The sequence below is a fragment of the Gracilinanus agilis genome, chromosome 3, assembly GCF_016433145.1.
Source record: "Gracilinanus agilis isolate LMUSP501 chromosome 3, AgileGrace, whole genome shotgun sequence".
Classification (NCBI taxonomy): domain Eukaryota; kingdom Metazoa; phylum Chordata; class Mammalia; order Didelphimorphia; family Didelphidae; genus Gracilinanus; species Gracilinanus agilis.
The window spans coordinates 14994201-15014057 of record NC_058132.1 but is presented as its reverse complement, the minus strand read 5'-3'; the positions used below and the strand labels follow the sequence as shown (position 1 = coordinate 15014057).

General features: G+C 35.9%; 2 protein-coding genes across 2 annotated transcripts in view; both read left to right on the top strand.

Moving 5' to 3' along the window:
• LOC123240770 (zinc finger protein 91-like) overlaps positions 1-19857 on the top strand; it is a 730881-nt gene that overhangs the window by 101480 nt on the left and 609544 nt on the right. The window lies entirely within an intron of this gene.
• On the top strand, positions 5550-6524 carry LOC123239896 (vomeronasal type-1 receptor 1-like). Its single transcript, XM_044667219.1, has one exon. It carries the CDS (start codon positions 5550-5552, stop codon positions 6522-6524), a length of 975 nt encoding a protein of 324 aa, XP_044523154.1.

Here is a 19857-nt window from a genome sequence, read left to right as displayed (position 1 = left end):
GGAATGGTGTAAGATATGTCTATAACTAGTTTCTGCCAAACTACTTTCCAGGTATTCTAGTAATTTTTAGCAAATTGTGATTTTTGAATCCCATTAGCCTAGGTCTATATTTTTGTCAAATACAAATTTATTTTAATGTTGATTGTGTTGTCTATTCTGTTCCAGTTCCTCAGTCAGTACCAGATAGTTTTGATAACTGCTTTATAATATGGTTTAAAATATTAAACTTTTTTCCTTTACATGTTCTCCATAATTATTTTGTAATTCTTAATCTTGTTTTTCCAAAATAATTTTGTTATTATTTTTCTAGTTCAATAATTTCATCTTTTGGATGATTTGATTGGGATGGCATTGAATAACTAGACTAGTTTAGGAAGGATTCTTATGTTAATTATATTGGCTCTGGCCATCTATGAACAACTGATATTTCTCCAATTATTTAGATCTAGCTTTGTTTGTATAAAATTTGTTTTATAGTTATATCCATGCAGTTCCTTGGTTTCTTTTGGTAAGTATACACCAAGGTATTTTATTCTATTTGTGTTTCTTTTTTAATTCATGGTTATTTAAAATTTAAATATCTCAGGGGGCAGCTGGGTAGCTCAGTGGACTGAGAACCAAGCCTAGAGTCAGGAGGACCTGGATTCAAATGTGACCTCAGACACTTCCTGGCTATGTGACCCTGGGCAAGTCACTTAACTTCCATTGCCCAGCCTTCATTGTTCTTCTGCCTTGGAACCAATACACAGTATTGATTCTAAGACAGAAGATAAGAGTTAAAAATAAAATAAAATTAAAAATAAATTTTAAGAAATCAAATATCTCATTCTATCTCTTTTTTCAGGACTTTCTTGTTAATATGCAAAAATGTTGATGATTTATGTGGGCTTATTTTATATTCTACTACTTTACTAAAACAACTGATAGTTTCAATAAACTTTTTATTTGAATCTCTAGGATTTTTTATGTGTAACATTATATCATTCTCAAAAAAAAATTATTACTCCTTTCCCATTCTGATTATTTCAATTTTTCTTGTTCTCATTGCTACTGCTAACATTTCTAAGACAATGCTAAATAATAGTGGTGACAACAGGCATCTTGTTTCACTCTTGATCTCATAGGGAAGGGTTTTAGTTTATCCTTATTAGAAATTATACTTGTGGGTGGTTTTAAGTAGATATTTCATATCATTTTAAGAAACACTATTTTTTATGTATATGCTATAGTATATACTCTACTTTCCAATGTTTTTAGTAGGAATGATTATTACATTTTGTCAAAAGCTTTTTCTACATCTATTAATATAACCTCATGATTCGTCTTACTTTTGTTTTTAATATGATAAATTATATTAATAGTTGCAATATATTAAAACATCCCTGCATTCCTGGTATAAATTCTATTTAGCCTCAATGTGTAATCTTTGTGATGCCTTGTGGTCTCATAGCTAATATTTTTCCCCCATCAATTTTCATTAATGAAATTGGTCTATTATTTTATTTCTCTGATTTTGCTCTTCCTTGTTTAGGTATCAGTACATATTTTTTCATAAAAGAAATTTGATAACATTTCTTTTTTATTGATTATTTCAAAAGAATTGTTTAATATTGTATCTAATTGATCTTGAAATGTTTGTTAGAATTCATATTTTGAATCCATCCCGTCCTGATGCTTTTTTCAGGAAGTTCATTTATGTTCTGTTCAATTTCTTTTTCTAAAATAGTTTTATTTAGATACTCTGTCTCTTCCTTTGATAGTCTAGTCAGTTGTATTTTTGTAAGTATTCTTCCATTTCACTCATATTGTTAAATTTCTTAGCTTATAATTGAGCAAAATAACTCCTAACAATTATTTTAATTTCATCTTTATTCATATTCTATTCACCCTTTAAATCTTTAATGCTAGTGATTTTGTTTCCTTTTCTCTCTTTTTAAATCATATTAACCAATGATTTATCTATTTTGTTGATTTTTTTCATAAAACCAACTTCAACATTTATTTATTTATTAAGTGTTTTTCTTACACTCAGTTTTATTGCTCTCAACTTTAATTTCTGAGATTTCTAGTTTGTTGTTTTGGAGAATTTTAAATTCATTTTCTAGTTTTTAAAAATTATATTCCCAATTCATTGATCTGTTTTTTTTTATCTTACTAATCTAAGCATTTAGAATTATACATTTTCCTCTAATGATTGTTTTTTTTTCTGAATCTCATGAGTTTGGGTATGTTGTCTCATCATTATCACTTTCTTTAATGTAATTATTTATTGTTTCAATGACTTTTTCCTTAATCCATTCATTCTTTAAGATTTAGTTATTTAGACTCTAATTGATTTTTCTTCATGTTTCCATGGTCATTTATATGAAATTTTATTGCCTTATGGTCTGAAAATGATACATTTAATATTTTTGCTTTTTTAACTTTGACCATAATATTTTTGTGTCCTAATATATGCTCCACTTTGGAAAAGGTATCATATACCACTGAGAAGAAGGTATATTCCTTTCTATTCCCATTCATTTCACTTGAGATTACTATCATATTACCTTATTTAAGATTCAATTTATCTCTTTGACTTCTTTCTTATTTATTTCTAGTTAGATTTATCTGGTTCTGAGAGGGAGAAATTGATATCCCCCACTATTATTATTTTCTTATCATTTTCTATCTGTAACTCATTTAGCTTTCCTTTAAAAATGTGGATGCTATACCATTTAGCTCATAGAGGTTTAATAGTAGTAATATGTTACTATCTGTGTTAACTTTTAATATAATATAGTATCCCTGTTTACCAATTTTGATTATATCTATTTTAGCTTTAACTTTGTCATAGATTATGATTGTTACTTTTTTGTATCAGTTGAAATATTTTATATTCTGCTCTAAACTTTTTGTTATTCTATGGATGTCTCTTGTTTTTAAATGTGTTTCTTGTAAACAGCATATTGTTGAGGTTTCATTTTTGATTCATTCTGCTATCTATTTTTGTTTTATTAGAATTACTAATGGTGTATTTCACTGCATTCTATTTTTCCTCACAATTTGTCTTTCTTTTCCTCTCCTTTTGCATTATCCCTTCAAACATATCCTTTTTCTTCTGTCCACTACCTCTCCAGTTCCTGTGCCTTCTTAGAACACCTCCATTATCCTCTCCCCATGAGTTCATAATTATAAATCAGCCCACCTTTCTAAGTATACCTAGCTCATGTTTTCCCCCCTTTCCTCCTACTTCTTATTCTACTTCCCCTTTCAAAAATTCCTTCCCTATCCCTCACCCCATTCTTTTATTTCTTGATATTACACGATATAATATAAAATCTAATAAAATCCTAAAATTAAACCTAAAATCACTTCTTCATTTTATAGCAGTAGTAACATGTCACACAATAGGAATGTGAGGTTCTCTTTTCTTGGCTCTAAGTATAGTGCTCTTTCTACATGTAGTCACCTCCTTAATAGGAGAAAGCAAATTTCCTCTACTGATTTGATGGGATGAGTGGAACTCCTATGAGGTCACATAGAGAGGAAGATGAAACTAGTCTATATCAAAGATAGACTAGACTCCTCCACTGATTCCTCTAATACCATTGTAATTTAATGCATCTGTTTTCTTCCTCTTTACATTCCCCCTTGCCTTAGAATGATGAATCAATAGGTCCACATCCAGTCTTTCCAGTTCTATTTTTAAATCACTCATTTTTCTTGTTTTTAAAAATTAATATGAATAATAGCAACAATAAAAATATCACCAACCATAATAATGATAGTAATAATAAAGTAGAGGTAGGAAGAGGAAGGAGTATTTGTTTCTATTTGAACTTTCTTTGACAAAATAACTTCTGTTGAAGAACTTGCCTTATTACCCCAAATCAGTACCTTTTCTGGACCTGTTCATCTAAGAGAGGTGACTGGGAAGGTTAGAAGGTAAGTGACTTATCTAGGGTCACAAATCCACTATATTTAAGAAGTCAAACTTGAATTGTCAGTTCCTGATTTTTAGGTAGTCACTCTATTCATGGCACCACACTGCCATGGATATTGTTTTAATACACATTGATATCTTATACTTTTTTAGGCTTCTTAAAGCAAATACTATCTTTAAGGTTCCATTTTTCCTCTATTTTCTTTTCCATTGTTTTTTTATTAATAAACCCTAATATCTCTATATGTATCCTTCTATATTAATTTTATTTGTTACAGGGCTAGGCAATGGGGGTTAAGTGACTTGCCCAGGGTCACACAGTTTTCTGTTGTTTTTAATAAAAATTGTAATATGATTTTATCAAGTAGCCTGTTACTTTTTTGAATGCTATTGGTTTCAATATGTAAATTAATCTAAGAATCTCATTAATTCAGATGATCAGCCAGTTTATGCCTCCTACTTCTTATCATGTAAATTTTGGTATTTTTGAATCTCTAAAATTTTTAAACTTATTTAAATGATCAAATTTCATGGAATTTTTGAGATAACTTTCCTTTTAATTTACTCTAGTCATCCCTTTCTAATTTCAAATTTGATCATTTGAATTTCATTTTTTAATGAAATATAAAATATACATTGATCACATTTGAAATTTAATTTCTATTATGGGCTTGTTTATTTTTCTCTGTCCTATATTCTGTGGGTATACTATTTTGTTTATTTAATATTTAAAAGCATACTACTCATCATTAAATTTCTTAGTAACATAGGTTTTTAGAGTGACAAATTTCATTCAATTTTCCATGTTCACAAATTTCTAGTGCTTTTCATATGTGATATTTGTTGATATCTGATGTAATCTGATTTTTATTATTCCTCTTTTATTAATCTGTGTAGTACATTTAAAAAGTTTCAATATGAAGTTAATTCTATTATCCTTAGCACTATTATATTTTGTAGTTTAATCTTAACTGTAGATTATATTTTCCTCCTTTTCTAAATCTATCTTAGCACAAGTTTAATAAGTATAATTCTTGAATGTTTATTTAAATTTATTTAAATAATATGTATTAGATGAGGTTTCTTTAATAATCTATTCAGATCTCTCATTTTCATTTTTCTTTTTGTTTATTTTTAGCCTATTTCAATAGTGGATTGTATTAACTGTCTTTCTCTTCTGAACTTTCTGGATTAAAATTGAGTGTTTATTTTCCCAGCCCTTTGGTCACTCTCAGTGACTGAAAAAGCCTCCTGATGGCCTGGTGAAATTGTAATGCTTCATCTATATTGCTTTCCATTATTTAAGTGTCTACCCTATGCTCATTACCAAAGGAAAACTCAGGAAGCACAAGTCAGGTTGACCATCACAAATCTGACTCATTCTCAATAATAAATGCTCTTGGGGTTTTGGATTTAAAAGATTGCTCTATAGCAAAAATGAATATTATGGAAATAGATATCAAGTGATAACATTTGTACAACCCAGTGGAATTGCTTGTCAGCTCTGGGAGGGGAAAATGAATCATGGAAACATGGAAAAAATTAAAAATAAATAAATAAATACTAAATGTTCTCCAAAAATGTTGGAAACGTTACCTTCTTTCTTTTTTTTCTCTCTCCAGCTATGAGAACAAACAGTTCTACTACAGCCAGTGAAAAAATTATTTTTCTCGACTTAGTTCTAGGTATTGCTTCCTTCATCCAGACAGGAGCTGGTATGCTGGGAAACTTCTTCCTTCTTTGTCATTATATCTTTATTTTCCTATTTGGTTACAAGCTGAGGCCCATAGACTCCATTTTTTTCCACTTGGCCTTGGCCAACTCCATAATGCTTATTTCCAAGGGAGTCCCTCAGACAATGGTCGGCTTGGGGCTGAAGATTTCCCTGGATCACATTTGGTGTAAATTTATCATTTTTGTTCACAGAGTGGCCCGTAGTCTTTCCCTCAGCCTCACCTGTCTTCTGAGTGGCTTTCAGATTATCACCATCAGTCCCTCTACTTTTTCTGTAGTGTCAGACCCAAAAGCCTTTGCCTCAAAACTCATTAAACCTTTGTGCCTTTCCTGCTGGATCCTACACATACTGATAAATGTCTTTGTGCATGTGAATATGAAGAACTTTATAGGAAGCAGTAATGACACAAGGATATGGCATATGGGATTCTGTTCACATTTTATTCCAGCCTCTTTCAAAGTCTCACTATTTGCAATTCTTTACTGTATTCCTGATTTCCTGTATGTGGGATTTATGGTGATGGTCAGTGGCTCCCTGGTGCTTCTCCTGCAAAGACACCACCACCAAGTTCGGCATATTCACAGATCAGGCCTTTTGTCAAAAAGGTCCCCTGAGATAAGAGCCACCTATACCATCTTGGTGTTTGTGAGCACCTATGTCTCATTCACCTTAGCCAATTCCATTTTGTCAGTTTATCTCTTTCAGTTTCATAGGCATTTGCAGTGGTTGATACCCACATCAGCTCTCTTGGCTGCATGTTTCCCAGCTATCAGCCCCTTTGTACTCATCAGCTGTGATTCTCAGATTCTCCATTTCTTTTATTCACTCTGGGGAAAGAAAAGATCCCAAGACTCTTTTCCTTAAGTCTTCCACTGCTCAGCATTCTACTTCCCTACTTATAAGCAGATAGCTTTAAGAAGATGATGAGAATGAATAGCTACATAGCATAGAGGATAGAGTGCCAGAGCTGGAGTTGGGAGGAACTGAGTTCAAATATGACAGACACTTCATAGCTGTGTGATACTGGACAAGTCAGTTGATCCAAAATGCCTAGGCCTTACTACTCTTCTGCTTATCATCAGTTGGAAGACAGAGGGCACACTCTTTTTTAAAGAACCTGAAGAGAATAGGTCAGTACCCAATAGGATCAAAGAATTGTGGGGCTTAGAACATAAAAGGGACATCAATGATAATGGTCATCATCATTATACCTAGCATTTTCATAGAACTTTAAAGTTTGAAAAAATACTTGATGGGGCAGGTGGGTTGCTCAGTGGATTGAGAATCAGGACTAGAGGCGGGAGGTCCTAGGTTCAAATCCAGCCTCAGACACTTCCCAGCTGTGTGACCCTAGGCAAGTCACTTGACCCCTATTGCCCACCCTTACCACCTTCCACCAAGGAGCCAATACACAGAAGTTAAGGATTAAGAAAAAAAAAACACTTGACATTTACTTTAAATGTGGCCTGTCCTGATGCTCCTTTTACTATGAAGTTTAGTTTCACTATCTTAGGATTATTTTGAGCATCTATTCCTGAAATAGTCTCACTCTAGAAATTGTGTTTGTCTTAGAATCAAATGGGATGTTGAGAAAAGCAGTTTGTACTGACTTGAAACATGTCTATGAGTTGCATTTACATATGAAGTAAGGGAGATATTTTAGGTTTTACTTGCATTCTCCAAGCACAGATAAGCAATATCTGGAGAAGACAGAAGAGGTTTTTTGAAATTTGTCTCTCAATAGGACTGATGTAAGTGATGCATTATATATATCAGTGTAAAAAAAGTAACTTTATGAAGAGTTTGTGAGGAGATGGCAAGGACACCATATGCATAAAAGGGCTCTTTTTTGGTCATTTCCGAAGAAAAGATTAGAAGATAAAGATTGACCTAGCTTTTTTACTAAATGTTTGGATTTAACTCTTTTCTTGATATAAAATTTGAATTACATTCTTTTTTAAAAAAATTAAACCCTTACCTTCCATCTTGTAGTCAATACTGTGTATTGGTTCCAAGGCAGAAGAGTGGTAAGGGTGGGCAATGGGGGTCAAGTGACTTGCCCAGGGTCACCCAGCAAGGAAGTTTCTGTGGTCAGATTTGAATCTAGGACCTCCTGTCTCTAGGCCTGGCTCTCAATCCACTGAGCTACCCAGCTTCCCCCGAATTATATTGTTAAAAGACTTTAATCAAAATATTGCTGGACTAGAGAAGAAGAATCATCCACTTCTAACATCAAAGTCAGGTATCATGAGTCATGATCTTTCACATAGCCAAGATAGTACAAATCGTTGTATGCTGCACATCTTTTGTTATCAGTTTCATTAATTAATTAATAATATATTCAATGTTTTAATATTTAATTATAGTGCCATAAGAGTTGTTATAATGTAAAATGATGTTTTACTGGTTTATTATATAATTTTAATCAAGTGCTTTAAATGAATGAAAAACTGAAATTTAACTAATGAAAAATGATTTTTCTTAATATGTTTATTGATTATTGTTAATATCAAGAGAATAAAATTAAATGAAACAATAAATCTATTTGTCAGTGGCAGAAAATTGGAGCTAGGCAGGAGTGTATGGTGTAAGATTATTACTGGATCCCTCGTGAATCCAACAAGCAATTGGTACACTGAGAGGTGACTTTCAGCTAATGATTATGGTTAATTCATGTAATAATCAGTCCACACAAAGTTGTATACCCTTTGCCAACCAAGATTCAATATTATGACAGATGGCATTGTTCCAGAGACAGAACTTGGTCTCTTCATTGAACTGAAGAGATCTTGGCAGGAAGTAGATACACTGAATAAAATTTCTCTTACAATACTTTGGTATAACTAATCACGCCTAAAAAAGTGTCCCCTCACCACTGATAAAAGACTTATGCTCTTATCATCTCTTCCTAGAGATTGCAAGTCAGTGAAGACAGGTTGCAAAGGTTTGTTGTTATTTATATTCCCCAAGTAAGCAGCATGAATTGGTGGCAGTTTTCTTCGTGGATTTTGGAGCATCTCACATTTCTTGATTATATATGAGAATGCATTGCCAACAGAAAACCCATTCCTTAACTGCATTAGACTTCTTTCTTGATTCACTTGTCCAAAATAATCATGTAGACATTTCATGGTCACAGAAAGATATGCCTGAGCAGCACCAACTGCTTGCTGGACCCATGAATGAATCCAGTAACAGCCTTATACCATACACTCCTGACTAACTCCAATTTCTGCCATTGATAGAACAGTAAAGTGCCTTCCAAAGATTGCATTTGAGTCTTTCCGGCTGTCATCTTGCTTCTTGGCTGTCACTTTTCTGTTGATTTACTTCATTGTTCATGGACAGTTGAGAGAATGGTTGGTTCATTGAAGCAAAATTCACAAAAATTGCTTGCCAATCTTGTGGAAATCTCAGACTTTCAGCTCTGTTGCCATTAGCTTGTAGTGTAGTCTTTTACTTGTTGCATATAGCTTTCATTTCTTTATGTATTACCACTTCCCTGGTACCCTTTGGATGTTGAGGAAGAGCATCTTTTCCCACATCATTTGTTTCTGGCTAGGATTACATGTTAAATTTCTTTTCAGTCATTTCAGTTATGTCTAACACTTTGTTAGCTCATTTGGGTTTTTGGGTGAAGATATTAGTGTTTTGTCATTTTTAGCCCATGTTACAGACAGGAAATTGAGGCAAACATGGATAAGTGATTTTTTTCCTGGGTTACATAGCTAGTCCGAGGCTAGATTTGAACTCAGAAAGATTAACCTTCCTGACTTCAAGCTTAAGGGATCTATCCAAGGCACCACTTATCTTCCCCCAGTGTAGCAACCATATATTTTATTTTATTTTATTTTATTTTTTAAGATATAAATATTTTATTCTTTTAGAAAAAATTTTCCCTGGTTACATGATACATGTTCTTACTTTCCCTTTCACCCCCCGACCTCCTCCCCCATATCCAATGCACATTTCCACTGGTTTTAACATGTGTCATTGATCAAGACTTATTTCATTATTATTGATAGTTGCATTGGTGTGGTCCTTTTGGGTCTATATCCCCAATCATGTCCGCATCAACCCGTGTATTCAAGCAGTTGTTTTTTTTCTGTTTTTCCACTCCTGCAGTTCTTCCTCTGAATGTGGGTAGTGTTCTTTTCCATAAATCCCTCAGAATTGTCCTGGGTCATTGCATTGCTGCTAGTACAGAAGTCCATTACATTCTATTTTACCACAGTGTATTGGTCTCTGTGTATAATGTTCTTCTGGCTCTGCTACTTTTGCTCTGCATCAATTCCTGGAGGTCTTTCTAGTTCACATGGAATTCCTCCAGTTTATTATTACTTTGAGTGCAATAGTATTCCATTACTGGCATATACCATAATTTGTTAAGCCATTCCCTAATTGAAGGGAATACCCTCATTTTCCACTTTTTTGCCACCACAAAAAACATGGCTATTAATATTTTCATACAAGTCTCTTTATGATCTCTTTGGGGTACAATCCCAGCAATGCAATGGCTGGCTTGAAGGGCAGGCAGTCTTTTAGAGTTCTTTGGGCATAGTTCCAAATTGCCATCCAGAATGGTTGGATCAGTTCACAGATCCACCAGCAGTGCATTAATGACCCAATATTGCCACATCCACTCCAGCATTCATTATTCTTCCCTGCTGTCATTTTAACCAATCTGCTAGGTGTGAGGTGGTACCTCAGAATTTTTTTGATTTGCATTTCTCTAATTATTAGAGATTTAGAACACTTTCTCATATGCTTATTGATAGTTTTGATTTCTTTATCTGAAAATTGCCTATTCATGTCCCTTGCCCATTTATCGATTGAGGAATGGCTTAATTTTTTATGCAATTAATTTAACTCCTTGTATATTTGAGCAATTAGACCTCTGTCAGAGTTTTTTGTTATAAAGATTTTTTCCCAGTTTGTTGTTTCCCTTCTGATTTTGAGCAACCGTATATGTTAATGTATGTTATAAAGTGCTAATCATCAAAATATTCTAGTCATGGCTAAGAAATAAAAGTAGTGGATCCCTGGAATAGATCAAGTACATGATACATAGGAGTAAATGACTATAGTAACTTAATATTTGGTAAACTCAATGGTCTAAAGTTTGGGGGTAAGAACTCAGCATTTGACATAAAATTGTTGAAAGCCAAAATGGATAAAATGACTTCAAGATAAAGTGATATCAACAGAAAGTTAGAAGAGATGTAAAACATACCTATCTTATCTATGGATAAGGGTAGAATTTTTGATCAAACAAGAGATAGCGAGGATTATGGGAAATAAAACAGATACTCTTGATTACATGAAATTAAAAAGCAGTTCTCAGACCACACTCACCTTTGAGCAGCACATGATATTCTTTGAATGGTGAGCTATTGACTTAATGACATTTCAAACAATTACACCTGCAACCAAAATTCCTAATGATGTCAAATTACAGGCCCAGGTGATCTTACATCCATATCACAATTTCATTAATAATAGTTTGTACCCAGGAAATTATTGCTATTTTTTCATGGTACAATTATAGCTCACAATGTATACATAATAAAAACATCTCATTTGTCCTTCATTTTTAACTGAAGAACAATAATGTTCTAGAGATTCATATATAAGGGAATACATGATAGTTCACTCAAAATCCCAGAAAATGCCAACCATCACAAGCCTAAAATTTGATGCAAAAATGAAATCTTTTAATCTAAGATCTTTTGTACTAGGTTGTACCTGCTCATTGATAGGTAATGTAAATAAAAGCTAAATAATGTTAATAAATAGTGTGCATGGAAGTTATAACTTCAAGAATGTAATTTCAACCTATACTATTTACTAGAATTTACTAAGTATTATTGAACTATTAACATTAAATTTGATACTTTTCATAAGCAATGGTCAAAAAGTCTCAGATAAAACTCCCTCTTTACTCTAAGCAATCTTGTATGCCCCTCTGCACTCTGCTTGGAAGTTGTCTTAGTTTGGCAGACTTCAGTATTTTAGCATTGTACAACAAGATGTTTGCAGGGTTGATAGGATTGTATGACCTGGCCTGAGTAGAAAGTCCCAACGACATCACAGTCATGGACAACTTCAGCGGTCTTTGCAATTTTTTCCTCAAACAAAAATTATATGATTATTCACTATAAAGCCCCAATTGCCCAATTAAATGTTTAGTAGTTTTCAAAAATTCTACCACATCCCTTAATGGCTCATTTCATGTAACAGCATCCAGATTAAAAGAATTGTTTTTCTAATGAAATAACTCTTTGGCCATCATTTTTCAGTTAACAATATATCTGATGCTATCATTTCCCAGAATTCACAATGTGAGGAAAAAATAAAACACCCAAATAATGTACCCAGTAGCATATATCTAAAATGTGTAACAAAACATTACTAGTCAGATGACATCGTTTCAGTTAAATGCATTTCCAGATTATTTTACATATAAATCAACCATTAATATCACTTTTTGGCATTTATACTTACTTCTTTCAAGACCAATGTCATTATAAAGTCATTTTAATCCAATTGTCTTTAACAAAATTTACTTTTGCAGCTATTAAGCATGTTATTGAAATACAAAATACTAGGTATCTTTTCCATTACAATTTAGTATTGTAGAAAATATAAGTAAGGGTAATGGGGTCACCAAGGATATTATAAATAAACTAAGTGGTTTGTGGGAACACATACTGGGATTTATGAGAGACTAAACCTGGACATGAAGACCTGAACTTCTAAGCTGCTCCTAACTGACAAATGACAGTTAGCCAACTGTCACTCTGGCCAGAGGCCTTGAATTCAACAGACAAGGAAGGTAACAGGATATAACTGGGGTTAATTATGAATAACTAAAAGGTGGGATAGGGATATCTACTCTAAAACCTTAAATCTAATGACATAACCCACAGGGAAAGTAAAGACATTTCTATACTAACTTAGTAATCTAAACTGACAGGGCCCAAGGAGCAGTGGAGTCTCTGGGTGACTGCCTCAGACCTGGAACCTTCCAGGCTTGAGTACAGCTAGGGGCTTTGTGGCTTTGGGATTCTCACTGCAATCCACTGATGATCTCTGGATGCCAAGAGCCAAGGTGGTCTCAGGTACCAAGTTGAGAAGGTGTGCTCAAGACTCTGTCCACCAGATCCCAAACTCCTCCTCTTCCTTGGCACAGGACTGTTGATCTTGACTCTTTGCTAGATGCCACCACCACACAAGATCCCAGGGGAAAATCAGGATTCAGGATGTCCTTTTACTCTGAGTGCTCCCAGGGCTAACCACAGTTTGTGTTAACCCCCCAATGGAGTCCTTCCCAGAGCCCAAGTCACTTCTTCTTGCTCCCTCATTCCATCCTGGAATTCCCAGCTCCAGCTCCTTCCTGCTAAATACATCTTAATACCTAATCAATAACTAATCTTATCTTCCTCACAACAGTTTCCCCCTTTGCACAAAGCCAAAATTACCAAAATTTTGGTATTTGTGCACTACAAACTAAACTAAAATTCTAACCCAAAATAAGAAACAACCTACACTAACTCTATTCTATCTAACACTATCCTACTCTACCCTACACTAGGGATTTCAACAAGGAAAGGTAAAAGGATAAATACATTGAACATTTACATAGTTGAAAACATAAAACAAGTAACAATGCAAAATTTCCAACAAAATCAACAGCAAATATGAAATATCAATACAAAGTCAAAACAAACATCAAACATAACTCCTATTCTAATACAGAAATATCCTTCCAACTAATAAATGCAAACCATTTTGAAAATACATTTTAACACAACATTGCATAAGACGTTACATCAAAATTACAAAAAAACATTGAACTCCCTTATGCAAATTACACTTGAATGTTTGCAACTCAATTATATTAAAGTATTCACAGAATTTACATTTATACACATATATACACATGATACATACATACAACATATACATAATATATGTATGATATACATATATACATGTATGTATACACAATGTATACATATCAGATATACATATGTACACCCTTTACAATTTCAACAAATAATTCTATACCTAAATATATTTCTACATTTTCCATATCATAAAGAACAACTACATAATGTTCCTCATATCTTTCTAATCTCAACAAAATCAGAACAACTCTCAAACCTCTTTCCAAATTCCAAAAGTTTTACTTTATTTTTAAAAACTCTTACTTTCCATCTCAATACTAGTTCTAAGGTAGAAGAGCTGTAAGTGTCTTACAATGGGGCTAAATGATTCACACAGGGCCACACAAAAATGAAGTGTCTGAAGCTAAATATGATCTCTGGACCTCCTATTTATAGGCATGACTCTCAAACTACCTTGCTGCTGCCCCTCTTCCATCCCAACCCTTCACTTTCAAACCAAAAGACTAAAACTTTCTTTAAGTTTCTACCCATTTACTTCTCACTGCAAATTTCATCATTAGAATTCAAAAGAAGGCACTGATTGGTGTCCCCAATTACAGTGGTTCCAGAGGCTCTAGAGAATCTCTGGCTCATGCAGTGGGTATGAAGCCTAGAGGCAGGGCAAGCTGATGGTGCTCCTAAAGGAGGCAGTCCATGTGGTAGCTGGTTCTTCATGAGTGTCTCTGTTGTTAATCTGGAGGATGTCACTTTCTGAGACTTTATTGTATCCTGCTGCCATTTTCTGGAAACTCTCTTAAACTTCCTCTTCCTTTCATAATAAATAAAACCAAAAAACCATGAAAAAACCCAAACCCTTCCCCCATTTTATTTTTTGAATCACCCTTTCTGATACTTCCTCCTTTGTCTATTTTCCTGCATCTCCTCCTTCATAAGGAATACAAATACTGCAACATGAAAAATGGCAGGGTGGAATTCCTGCAAGATACAGGGTCAAGCCTCACCCAGAATTCCAGGGGACCCCCCCCAGAGAACTCTGGGTGAGGGAACAGTTTAAAAGTGGTTAAACAGTTAATTCTGGGGGGTTGAAATGAGCAGGTCATGCTGCTTGCTGTTCCTGGTTTGGGGATTGCTTTGGAGGCCATCTAGGGCAAGAACCATCTTGGTTCTTCATCTCTTCAGCTTCCCCAAATATCTCTGTTAAGATCAACATAACAGATTTGGCCAGCCAGCCTAGGATTTTTATTTCATAACCTGAGTGGGAAGTGATTAGTATGGCCAGCTTCATTAACTGGGCCATTGTCACACTGGGGTGCTCTTGGTTGCTAATATATTGGATTTGGCAGGCTTGTGCTACCTTTTGGCTGATAACAGTTCCCAAATTTTTCAAGCAAATGATAGAAATATATGATACTTACATGTGGTTCACTATATCAATGGGTGATGCTTTGACATATGTACCATCAGGGATAGCCATGGCTACAACTTTCTATGGGACCCTGATGATATTGAGGAAAATTTTGGCATTTACCTTTGGGAGAACAGAAATAGCAAACCCAGTTTTGGAGCAATTAGTAGAGCACACGAAGACCTTAATTGAGATAAACAAGCAGATCAGGGAGGGAAAGGATCTAGATGCAAAGACAATCATGCAGCTAGAGATTATTGAGAATGCAGTCACACCAAATAAGGGGGGTGATGTTAAACAACAAGCTATGGAGATTGCAGGGGCTGAAGCAGCTCCTGTAACTATCTTTCCCATTACTGATAGGACAGTGGTACAACCTGACTCGGGCATTATACATGTTAAAGGCTACAAACCTTTCTCAGGGGGTGATTTGGAGATCTTGAAATGGAGATTTCCTCAGTTCTATACAAATCTCCATAAATCTATAAAAGAATATAAATGGGCCATGAGACTTTACAACCCAACATTTGAGGATGTGGAATTGCTCCTATCAGAATTATACACCCCTAGTGAGAAGGCAAAGTTTATAGCTGAGACAAGAAGCAACCCCAATTTTGCCTCATTGCCAGAATTACACCAGGACTTGGAACTCTCCTCACATGCAAACATGGCTTATCTCAAAAGGTGTAGGGAGGATTTAGCAGAAGCAATGAGCCTCCATGCAAGACAATCAAATGCATGGGGGTGCTTTGAAAAATTAAGGCAGGCAAAAGAAGAACACCCAAGCCTTTACCTGGACAGGCTCTTAGAGGCAGGCAAAACTATCCTAGGTTTCAGGAATATGACAGCTGAGGATAACATCCAGCATGTCAGGAGGCAGTTTGTAAAGGGCAGCCTGAACCATATCCAGGCTTATTTCAAGTTGCATTGACCACAATGGGAGACCATGCCCATTGAAGAACTAAGAAAGACTGCTGCATACTTACATGAGTTTACAGATAGTGAGCCTAAGCAATCAAAGGCCTCTGAAAAAGACAGGGAGATTGCAGAGCTGAAGAGACAACTAAAGAAAGCTCAAAAGGCCAAGGAGATAGAGGAGATCAAGAATATGGCTCTGAAGTCCAGCAATCCGAGGAGCCAGAACAGGCCTAGGCAATCTTCTAGCAATACTAACAACTCTGTCAAGTGCTTCTTCTTGTGTTCAAAACTTGGACATATTGTTCATAAATGTAGATTTAAATCTCAGATAAATTTAGGGAATAGAAGTAATAACAACAATAACAACAACAGGCGAAACACCTACTATAATTTTAGATATAACAACAACAGCAATAATAGTAGCAACAACAGGGACAATAACAACAGATACAGTGACAAAGTAAAGGCCAGATGTTGTGACCATAACTGTGCTAAATTTAGTAATTCCCCTAGTTTATCAAAAATGGAGGAATACGTGTCCCAAGGTGTGAGACCTTGTACCAGCTTATGAAACGAGAAAGCCGCATTAGTTGTTGTAAGGACAGATAAGGGCAGTGACAGTGATGTAGCAGAGGAATGTGGGAAAGACAAAATGGGTGCAGAAGAAATTAAAATCATGGGTCGGTGAATGTAACACAAAGTTATAAAGAAATGACTGAGGAGGAGTTGCAGATGGAGGAGGATATAATAGAAATAAAGGAGAGAATTTATGGGACGGAAAACAGCAAGGTGGGGAACGCTGAAAGGGAACCAGGCACATCTGCACAAGTTCTTGATTCAAGCTTGAAGAAAATAGCATTCATTGATTCTCACTGTACTGGGAAAGAAGCATCATTCTGTAGTAAGACTGTGAATCATTCACATCAATCTGTAGTATAGCAAAGCCAAACAACAAGGGCAATGGTTTTAGACAGGTGTTCTAATGGGGATCTCTTAGAAACAGACAGTGTCAACAAGGGAGATGGACTCCTGCAGACCATTGAGAAGGAAAGTGCTAATTTCTCAGACATAGGCACAACCTCTTCTCTATCACCAACTGGGGAAGCTGGAAAGGAAAGTAGAAAATCTAGTTGCTACAATACTAAAGGAATTTTAAAGCTGGGTCCTGAAGCTAGGGAATTCATATCAATCCTACTTCAGGGTCAGGTGCATACAGATGTAGCAGACTTTCAAGCCTGTGATACTCCAGAGTTCCCTTTGGAGTAGATTCCAAGTTAATGCATTTAAAAGAATTCAATTCCATAAGTGTCAGTAGCCAAGAGAGAAACAAAATGACACCAATAGGAACAGAGAAAGAATTTACGATACTGACTTTGTTTCCTATGCAAAGTACACCTGCAGTTAAGTTTCCTATTACTGACATAGAGTCTAGGGGTCAGATACAAGAAGAGGGCATAGACTCACAGGGTTGGGATGTAGTCATGAACCAAAAACACATTCCCAATTCTGAAGAATTTCCTTTAATGCAGAGAAATACCTTTCCTGAATCTAACTTTGCACAAGTCAAGCAAAGCATGTTCAGTGAAGAGGACACTCTACCTTACTCATGATCTGGGAAAACTGAGATACACCTTGACACTGATGGGCCCATGAATGATCCAGGGATGCCAGTTAAGGCACAGGCAGTCCAAAATGCCACTTTTGAAGGAGACTTACCATTATTACACTCACAGAATCTTGAGCCAGCACAGACAGAAGTCCTAAGACAAGATCAATGGGATTTGAGGGAAATTGAGATAGAATCAATTTTTTTACCCATTGATCAGACAGCTAAAGACAGAGAACCCTTGGTTATGATGATGATAGGAAATCATATCTATCCTGCTCTTATTGACACCAGAACAACCCAGTCTGTGTTAACATCTGCACCAGAAAATTGTGCACTAATGGGGTCTGTGAGAGTAAAAGGAGCCACTGGGAAAATGGAGTTTGTGCCCAAGCTAAGATCTAAGATGGTGAAAATAGGCCCAATGACCTTAGATCATTCCTTTTTGTTGATATCTGGATGCCCATCCAACGTTTTGGGGAGGGATATTCTCTGTAAATTAGGTTCCACTATCCGGTGTGATAAGTCAGTCGAAATATTCTCACACTTACCCAAACAGTCATTCAAGCACCATCCCTTGCTATTCCTGGGGCAAGTGGAGGGTGATGAGGAACAACATAGGGGGAGTATCTTTGAAATACTGAAAGTTATCCCAGAGGCAGTTTGGGCTAAGCATTCAACTGATGTGGAAATTTTAAAATCTGCCACACCTCTTAAAGTTGAGGTGAAAGAGGGCACTCAAGCAAAGAGGCCACAGAGGGTATCAGGCCCATAATCCAAAGTCTCCTGGAACAAGGCATTTTGGTCTATACTATGTCTGAGTACAATACACCTATTATGCCCATTAAAAAGCTGAAGAAAGATCCAAATGACAAAACACAATGGCGTTTTGTGCAGGATCTGAGAGCAGTAAACAATTTTATTAAGAAGGGACATGCAGTGGTACCTAGCCCAGCAAATATCATTGCTGAAATTCCAAGTAGTGCAGCCTGGTTCACAGTTGTGGACCTGTGCTGTGCATATTTTACCGTACCCCTGCATGAGCCCAGTCAGAAGATGTTTGCATTTTTCTGGGAAGATAAACAATATGTTGTAATCGAATTCCACAAGGGTTCCCAGAAAGTGCAAATATCTTTTGCCAGATCCTGCAAAGAGACCTCGAATCAATCATATTCACTGAGAGTAAATTAGTGCATTATGTTGATGACCTTTTGCTATTGTCACCAAATGCTTGAGTATGTCAGAGGGACAGCAAGTATCTGTTACAAGAGCTATGCAAAAGGGGACAACTCCAGGGCCAAGCTACAGTGGGTTTTGCCAAAAGTAGAGTACCTTGGCTTTGTGTTAGAGAAGGGTATAAGATGGATTTCCCAAAAAAGAGTTGCACATATGCAGAAGCTGTGCATGCCTAGTGTTATATTGAAACTCTGGGAGCAGAGAGTCTCACTGTTGATTGACAGGTGATGACCATTGGCCATCAGAATGTTCCCAGAGGTCATGAGGACAGGAGAGAAAGCGGTTGGCCAGGGGGTTTTAAATACCCTGGCATCCCTGGTTTTTGTTTCCTTTCATTTCCCTTGGACCTGAGATCTGTGGACCCTGGTCTATTGGGATTTGTGACTTGCTTGGTTCAACCTTGCAAGAACTCCTGTCTTGTACCTGATTAACATTGCCAACCTGTACCCAGACCATCAATCTTCTTATTCTACTGTCTGCTAGATATTTAGGAATTCAAACATCTTTAGTTATCTAGGTCTCCCGGGGCCTGGGAGGGATCCATGAAGTGGGCAGGAGAAGAAGAAGTGGGTGGATAGGGGTGGTACCTGAAGGCTGTAAAGGCATAACAACATCTGGCAAGAAGAAGAAGCTGAAAAACAACAAACAGCACCTTGCTTGCTCTAGTTTGGCTGTGGCCAGGCTGAGCCAGAGGAGCTAGATTAAGCCAGAATCACTCACTTGCCTACAGCTCTGAGGGTTTACTATTATCAACATTAGTTTAGGGTTTCCCAATTCCTCCTCCCATTTCCTAATATTCCTTCTTTGCTAGAAATATAGATGAAGCAATTCAAGTACCTTCCTGGAGTGGTTGTGTCATCACTTCTCTGGGAAGGGAGCAACGCAATCAGATAAACATGTCCAAGGCTAATAGAGCCCAATAACCATCATTAATCAACCCCAGGTGGGACCTGACATGGAGATTCATCCATTGACCTGAAGGATCCTGCCCGGACACTGTTATAAAGGAGGGAGGTGGTACAACATCTAGCTAGGTGGCAAGATTCAGATATCTTGCTCTAGCCATATATCTGAGCTGCCACTGCTGTCTCCCAATTGGCAGTGGTAGTATCCAGTCTACCC